This window comes from Poecilia reticulata, linkage group LG6 (genome assembly GCF_000633615.1).
Source record: "Poecilia reticulata strain Guanapo linkage group LG6, Guppy_female_1.0+MT, whole genome shotgun sequence".
NCBI lineage: Eukaryota > Metazoa > Chordata > Actinopteri > Cyprinodontiformes > Poeciliidae > Poecilia > Poecilia reticulata.
In genome coordinates, this window is record NC_024336.1 from 4,137,639 (window position 1) to 4,146,155 (window position 8,517).

Consider the following 8,517-nt stretch of genomic DNA (forward strand, 5'->3'; position numbering starts at 1 on the left):
CTATTGAATAAAACCCCTCCATTTTGAGCAAAGAAATTCCTAAAAAATGGAAAATGGCTAAAAATGGAAATTAAATGTCTGTGCCTCATCTATACAGAGTAGTAGAACAAAAACTATTGAATAAAACCCCTCCATTTTGAGCAAAGAAATTCCTAAAAAATGGAAAATGGCTAAAAATGGAAATTAAATGTCTGTGCCTCATCTATACAGAGTAGTAGAACAAAAAAAAATAACTCAAAACTACTCWTTTTTTTTCTTCTCGCTCTCTGTCGGCTTTACGATACACGCAGACTCGTTGCCATAGCAGCTGACAACAACGCAACTTTATGCATCAGGATTCAGCACCAAAAACACTCAAACATTACCCTACATAACATTGGAGCTCAGTTAAGAATACTGTAATATATATTGTCTATCGTGRTATAGCAAAAATATATCAGGATATTAGATTTTCCTCATATCCCCCAGCCCTAGTTCCAACATCTTGCTGAATCTACCTGCAAGCTGCTTCTAATGAAGTGACTGATGAGAATGAGCCCATGCCAGTAATTGTTCCAAATCGCTCCAAGCAATATCTACTGGTAGGTGTTGTAGGGACAGAAAGCTTTGACCAAACAGCATGAAAGAGTCCTCCTCCATGTCTGCTGTTGAATCCTGGCTAAAATTAATTCATTTCAAACTCAGTATGTTTTTTATAACTCACCACAAAGCTGTTATCCTTGGAGTTGGAGGTCAGTGTCATTCCTAGTCTCATCTTGTCTTTCCTCTCTGACACGTTGTCCAGAGAAAGTTTTCCTGATCAGAATCAAAACAATCTAGATGTAAAAAATAAAATGTAGAACACTTGATCACTACATTCAGCTATCCTTATGTTAAGGCATGATGCTTTTGTCCGAAATGCAATTTTGTTCCACTCAAGGTGGAAAAAAGGAAAGGACCTGATTAATCCAAAGAAAATCCTGAGTGGAACAAAATTGCATTTCGGACAAAAGCATCATCCTTAAAAGCTCTGTAGGAAAAACAACAATTTAAAGGAGAGTGCTGCCAGACAGCAAGGAAACTTTAACAAGGCCCCCTGCTGGGCAGTCCACAGACTGGAATGCTAGCTATTCCAAAAATTCATGTTTGTATCAGCATTGTGGTTATGGTAGGGCATACACAACTTGAATAAAACATCGACATGAATCATATGCATACAAAGAGTCACTACATTTTACAGTGAGGACACACTCGTCGTTTTGACTATGTGTGCCTTTAGAGTAAGGATCCTGACCAACTGCCTAGGCCCGTGGTCAAATTTCATCCGGCCCGGAGCCTCTGTCATAAAATCAATAACGTCTGGCCCGCAAGTAGAATTAATACGTTGGGCAGCAGTACTGTTACCAGCATAGGGCGTAGGTTACACACTAAATGCTGTTCCTCATTTACCCATTTACCCAGGGCAGCAGCCCGTGTGACTCAGACCATTTGCAGCTGGAGCGCATTGAGCTGCAGAGTGACGCAGAGTGACGCAGAGAGCCGCGGTCGGCACCAGCAGCTTTCTCTCGCGAACTTTTACAGACAGCTGGATAAGGACAGGTTTCGAGAGATTTGGTTTGGTAAGAAAATGCTAAACTTGTTTGGGTCGACGTTAGGGTTGCCACCTGTCAGAAATCAAAATAAGGGACGCGTCGTCCTAGTCTCATAAGGGAGAGGTGGGGGGGTGCAGTTGGACGCAATATCGCAACACCGTGAGTGAAACAATGACTGGGGCAGCCTATAAAGTACTCGGGGACCACTTCTTTGTTATTACACGTACATATTTGTAGAATACGGAACAAATCGCGTCCCGTTTCGGTTCATTACGGGACGCTACATTTAACAGTCAAATACGGCACGGTTCCCTATTTTACGGGACGGGCTGCCACCCTAGTCGACGTATTTGTGTGAGAAGACATTCTCGGTTGTGAACTTAAATAACGGWCTCTCACTTACGAGACATCTTGCGCATCAATACCACTGCCTTTGAGTCAGACCTGGCCTATGTACCGCAGTCCAGATCTCAGTATCACATTAATGCAGGCAAGTCATTTGTCATTTACAATAAATCTCTGAATAAATAGTTTGGTTTTTAAGATCAAAATAAGTCATAAATTCAGACAAGTTTTCAGTATTCACTCCAGAATAATAAACTTTTAAAAATCTGATCAACATTTACCAATATGTCATATTTCAAATGAGCCCTGCACTTGTTGATATGACTGTTACTTGTTATGTTTTCTGTTATTTTATTTAAAAATTCTGTAAATATTGAACTGCCATGGTGAGATATTTTTTTAATATTTCAAATGTAATTTGCACAATAGCATACAATTAATTCTGTTTAACCGTTTGAAAAGAGTTAGTGTTAAAAAAGTGAAGTTAAGTGAATATTCAATTGCATATGATATGCATGTTTCAAATTAACCAAAAGACATGCTTACRATCGCTGAAATTAAAATAAAAAAGCAAATGTAAAACACAGAATGGCTTGCTGAAATGTGTTTAAATATATTGCTGTTCTATGTAAAGTACATCCGCCAAGGTCGCCCCCCCTACATTTTTAACACACCAAATCTGGCCCCCTTTGCAAAATGTTTGGACATCCCTAGCCTAGGCATAACCATTTGATGGTATGGAATTATGTTCTAATATCTAGATAAAGACAAAAAAATAACACCAAAACAAATCAATAGTATCAATTAATTCATCTCTGAAATTGTCTTTTTAAACTGTTACCTTATAATGAATCGTGCCTGACAGGAATCGTGGGCCCCCTGACAAAAAATTTGTTTGGGCCCCCCGGCGCAGTTGCTGTTACAATTTTATGAGTCTATTTGACAAATAAAAAGCATCACAATTTTAAAGGCTTGCATCTGCCTTGCTTTTATTGGTTCATTAATATTTACTGCTCATGAATTTAACATCCAACAGTCCACATCCAGTATGCAAGTAGATTTCTTAAATTTTTTCTTAGTTTTAGATACTGAAATGTCTCTCCCCATGAGCAACAGTCAAAATCAATGTGCAAAAAAAAGCAATCCAGACTTCTCAAAAATGCTATGTAGTTGCATTTTATTCAAGCTGCAGTACATAACTTTAATAAAAAAATATGTTTTCTCCATATTTGTTAAAGCTGTCACGATGTTGTAGCAGTTTGTTATGAGACAGATAATCTGTGAAAACAATCAATCTCCTCCATCTGCTTCCTGAATTACTATTACTGGATAAAGTAATGCACCGTTCTGACCAAAACAACCAATCAAAACTAGTAGGACGCTCTTAGCAATGTGAATTAGCCTCATTCACTCACTGCTAAATGTGCTAATGGTGGAGAAACAACTTATCATTACAAGAAACCGTTTATCTGCCGTCATTGGTAGCTATGCTAACTAAACTGAGCATTCACAGTTTGAATCTGCACAGCTCTGTGCTATGCTAACTGCAGCACGGCACAAATTGAGGGGGAGGAAGGATGAGCAGCACCACATGAGATTGTGATTGACAGCACTAAAACTCTCCTGCCACTGACTGGTTGTTTCTAGCACTGAGAGAAGGCAGAGGAAATTGATTTTTCACAGATTACCTCTCATACTATACTGTCACAACATAATGACAGTTTTTAAAAATATGTGAAAAAAAATATTGATAAAAATTTTAACAGCTGCTAGGAAACCACTGCTAAGGACAGGCAACAAGCAGAAGAGAATTGTTTGGGCTAAAGAACACAAGGAATGGACATTAGACCAGTGGAAATCTGTGCTTTGGTCTGAGTCTAAATTTGAGATCTTTGGTTCCAACCACCGTGTCTTTGTGGACGCAGAAAAGGTGAACGGATAGACTCTACATGCCTGGTTCCCACAGTGAAGCATGGAGGAGGGGGTGTGAGGGTGCTTTGCTGGTGACACTGTTGGGGATTTATTCAAAATTGAAGGCATACTGAACCAGCATGGCTACCACAGCATCTTGCAGCTGCATGCTATTCCATCCGGTTTGCGTTTAGTTGGACCATCATTTATTTTTCAACAGGACAATGACCCCAAACACACCTCCAGGCTGTGTAAGGGCTATTTGACCAAGAAGGAGAGTGATGGGGTGCWGCGCCAGATGACCTGGCTTCCACAGTCACCGGACCTGAACCCAATTGAGATGGTTTGGGGTGAGCTGGGCTGCAGAGTGAAGGCAAAAGGGCCAACAAGTGCTAAGCATCTCTGGGAACTTCTTCAGGACTGTTGGAAGACCATTTCAGKTGACGACCTCTTGAAGCTCATCAAGAGAATGCCAAGAGTGTGCGAAGCAGTAATCAAAGCAAAAGGTGGCTACTTCGAGGAACCTAGAATATGACATATTTTCAGTAGTTTCACACATTTTTGTTAAGTATATAATTCCACATGTGTTAATTCATAGTTTTGATGCCTTCAGTGTGAATCTACAATTTTCATAGTCACGAAAATGAAGAAAACTCTGAATGAAAAGGTGTGTCCAAACTTTTAGTCTGTACTGTACATTATACTGATGCCACAATGGGATCGATGGGTATGTAAGAATACCCTTTTGCATTAAGTTGTAAAGAGCATACATCATATGCTACATATGTCATCTCAAGCAATACATAGTTATACTTCAATGAGACCTCAAATCAAGCTTTGTTCATAATGCAGCAATTATTTGAAAAAAACACCTCTGCCATATTTTCATGATCTACTGATGATCTATTTGAGGTTTGCTCACCAAGGTCAAGACGGCTGCAGTTTGAAGAGCTTTTGATATCCAGTGGACATTTATAAACATCACCAGTTTGCAGTTGTCCTGTGTATTCAAAGGGAGCCCCGACCAGCAACCTGGAAAACACACACAGAATTGTTTGCCTCTCATGCCATATTAGAACTTCAGTCACGGTCTATCAACACAGAATTACTGAATAAAATGCAATGTCCCAGTTTAAAGCAATTACAGAACAGATGAGAAACAAACTTATTTAGCTCTGTTAATCTGGAAAAAGATTACAAACCAATTTCTTCAGGACCACAACAACAATTCATCCAGGAGGTCACTTAAGAACCCAGAACATCAAATAAATTATCGTAGGCCTCACTAGCCACATTTAGGCCCAAAACACACCGTTTGCATCTGACTTTTCAACAACCAGATTTTTACAGGRCACAGAGTCTCTGACACGACAGTCTCACTATGKGACATCAGCAGGGTCATATACATGTGAATACTTTGCGTTACGCTGGCATTCCATATATGCTGGATATAGAATGCCAGCATATACAATGCTGGCATTGTTGTTTCAGTCTTTCACTTTTCTATGTACCTTATTTTCCGCACTATAAGGCGTAGCGGATTACAAGGCGCACCTTCAATGAATGGCCTATTTCAGTGTTTCTCAACCTTTTTTGGGCCAGAGCCCCCCTGGCCTTCATCCAGGTCCCTCACCGCCCTCCACCAAAGAATTTGTAGGCTGCTTTGCACTGACTATTATTTTATTATTAATATTACTATCACTATTGTAGATGTTTTGATTTTTATGCTTGTTTCTGTATTTATCATCAAAAATAATTTCCCAGAGAAAAAAAACGCCATGTGAATAGAAATTATTTTCACAGGCGTCTATGAAAAATGCAGTGAACATTCAACTTAAAATCGGTAGGCCTAACAGCAGCAATCAGAGTGGAAAAATATTCTTATTCTTTGCCATTTTCTAGTTGTTAAATATTGCACAAAATGAGCAGATAAAAGATGTACAACAAAGCCAGTTTAAACAACAATAAATCCTGTGATTTTCATAACGTTTGCCCTTTTTTGCCAAAGTTAGGATGRGGGAACAAAATATTTTAACCGCCTGAAATATTCTGTTCCCCCTCTATAAAATGGAAACAAATTAATTTACCTGGAAGTCTTTAACTGTGTTTAATCCTCTCATTATCAACAATAAATACTATGATTTTTATAAYATTTGCTCTTTTTTTGCCAAAGTTAGGAAGGGGGAACAAAATATTTTAGCTCTTTCAGCCACCTGAAATATTATGTTACCCTACATAAAATGAACATGTACAGTGAATTAATTTATTTGTTACCCAAAATTTGAATCATTAAATGAAGCTGTATATTTCAGTTTGCAGAAAAACTCCTAGCAAAAGAGGTTGTGGATTTTCCTGTTTCCACTGCGGCAGTCTACAGTATAAGGTTGGTCATTGCTGCGAGACTTATTCTTAACAGTGGTGATTATAACATTAATAATCTTATTTTGAGTGTTAATGAACATTTTTTATCATGACTGTAATTTGTATGTTTTGATAAAAAAATAAGTACTTAGCCAAAACTTAATACATCAACATGTGAAAACAGTTATTTAACAAAATTGTATGTCTATAACTTAATAAGTACAATAATTTAATTTCCTTTAGTTATTAAAAGTAGATGCGGTTGAGGGTCAAGAAAACCCCCAACATCCTGCATATGTAGGATGTTGGATACATACAATATTGCATACAATATTAGATAAAATTATCAATGCGACACTTCAAATCTGGACTAGATTATTCTCCTCTTCAAGAAGACTCTTTATTACTATGTTTGCGATTTATGAAACCTTTTTCTGATTTGTGAAACTTCAATAAAGGTCGATTTCAGACGTTTTTTGGATCTGTGTCACATGAGAGCTGCTCCAACTCCAACACCTAGACTCTTCAAAGCTAGACTAAATTATTCTCAACCAATAGCAGAATATTTTAATCCATGTTTGAGATTTGTGAAACCTTTATGTGATTTGTGAGACTTCAATAAAGATCAGATTACCATTTAGACCTTGTTTATTTATGTATGTATTTTTATTTTGATAGATGCCGATTAAACTGAAAGTTACAACATTGACATGATTATATGAGTAGTTTTTATCGAGAAATTGATCAGAAGGGTCGTGAAAATGGTCAGATCCGCCGGATCAACTTCTCTAGCTGCAATGCGTGCTCCCGACASAGGGGGGACAGATTTTCATGGGGAAACAGAATTTCGCACAAGACCGGGAAGCGTATCGATGGAGAACAGCAGACTGACGTAAACCTTTTAGCTCCGGTATTCTGATTATTGAAATTTAAAAGTGCTGTAGTTCCGTTGTTCTATCACACCTGCTTCATACCGGACCACGTATAGCGCCGGTGTTAACGCTATAAAATGAACGCTCTATCGTGGTAACACAATACCTCGTGGAGGGATTTCTTTTTTTAAATGAGTTAATTTTTCAGAGGGATACACAGTGAGGGTATCGTGATTTTAGTTATTACATGTTTATAAGAGCGATTTTCTGTTGTCCTTTCATGGAAGCGGGCAGGCTTCAAACGGAAATAAAACACTTTTTAATACAAGTTTCTGCTTTTACATGATCACAGAATTGCCAAAACATATGTACAAAAATCCTTAATAAAACATGAAATATTTGAAAATGAGACTCCAGACAAGTGAATCACAGCAACGTCATCAGTCGGTGAAATGCTGAACTGATGCGGTGAAGCTACGAGCAGGAGAACGGAGCTGCGCCAAGAAGCTACAAACACTGAATAGAAGAAGCAGCCATGGATACAGTTGCAGCCAARCATGATTTAATGTTACACAATACAATTTTAACAGGTTGCTCAAAGTCTAAACTGGTATTGTTGTGCATTTAAGGTGTAAAGTTTACCTTCGACCAAACGCCCCCCAAAGGAATCCCAGCGCCCCCCTTTTGTAAAAGAAAAGAAATAGAAATACGGCAGTAGCCTCTGGCTGCACAAACAAAATACAGAGAGCCAAGGGCGTAGGAACGAGTCTGTCATTGGGGGGGACGCATATCGGAAACCTGACAGATGAGTAAATAGCTTGAGCAGAAATGTCAAACAATTATGCCATCAACACATCAGTAATGCGTTACTCTAATCTGACCCTTGTTTCAGTAAGAAGTATTCTAACATGTTACTATTTACAATCCAATAATCAGATTAAAGTTATGCATAGTATAATGACCGTTATTCCAGGATGAACACTCACTTTAGAATTTGCCTCACAACTAGCAAGCTAAATACTCTGGTAGCACAGACAGGCTACCAGATTCTGAAATATCTTATTGATCAAAAGACATTTGATTATTGGTCAAAATGCATGGATATAAATTGACTGGTAATTGAATTGGTTCTACCTCTTTCTAAAACCAAAGTAGAAAACAGCTCATAAAATAGGACTCAGCAGTTTTAAACTCAATACAGCAGTATGACCAACAAAAATAAAATCTAAAAAACAAGTTTTGTTCTTCTTGAACAACTCTCTACATCAGTGCAACAGTTACAAAATAAATAAAAATTATACTTTTCACGTCTAACAGACACCTTAACTCTTCACTGTTAACTCGGTCTCAATTTGCAGCTCTGCATTCAGTAACTTACCAAACATGAGCCATAAAAAACACTGAGGCAAAAAGCCCAAAAGTTTGTTTTCCCTGTCATTTTCAGCCACAAACATTTA

General features: G+C 38.1%; 1 protein-coding gene across 5 annotated transcripts in view; it reads right to left on the reverse strand.

Annotated features, from left to right (window-relative positions):
- The window catches only part of LOC103465763 (integrin alpha-11-like), a 127,400-nt gene that overhangs the window by 65,915 nt on the left and 52,968 nt on the right, over nt 1-8,517 (reverse strand). For 4 of the 5 annotated variants that reach the window (XM_008410892.1, XM_008410891.2, XM_008410895.1 and 1 more), the window contains exons 3-4: nt 4,750-4,859; nt 704-795 (exon numbers count right to left, since the gene is read on the reverse strand). In XM_008410892.1, the coding sequence (XP_008409114.1) occupies nt 704-795; nt 4,750-4,859 (202 nt within the window). Of the gene's footprint in view, nt 1-703; nt 816-4,749; nt 4,860-8,517 lie in introns of those variants that run through there. The other variant, XM_008410894.1, reaches the window with a different exon arrangement.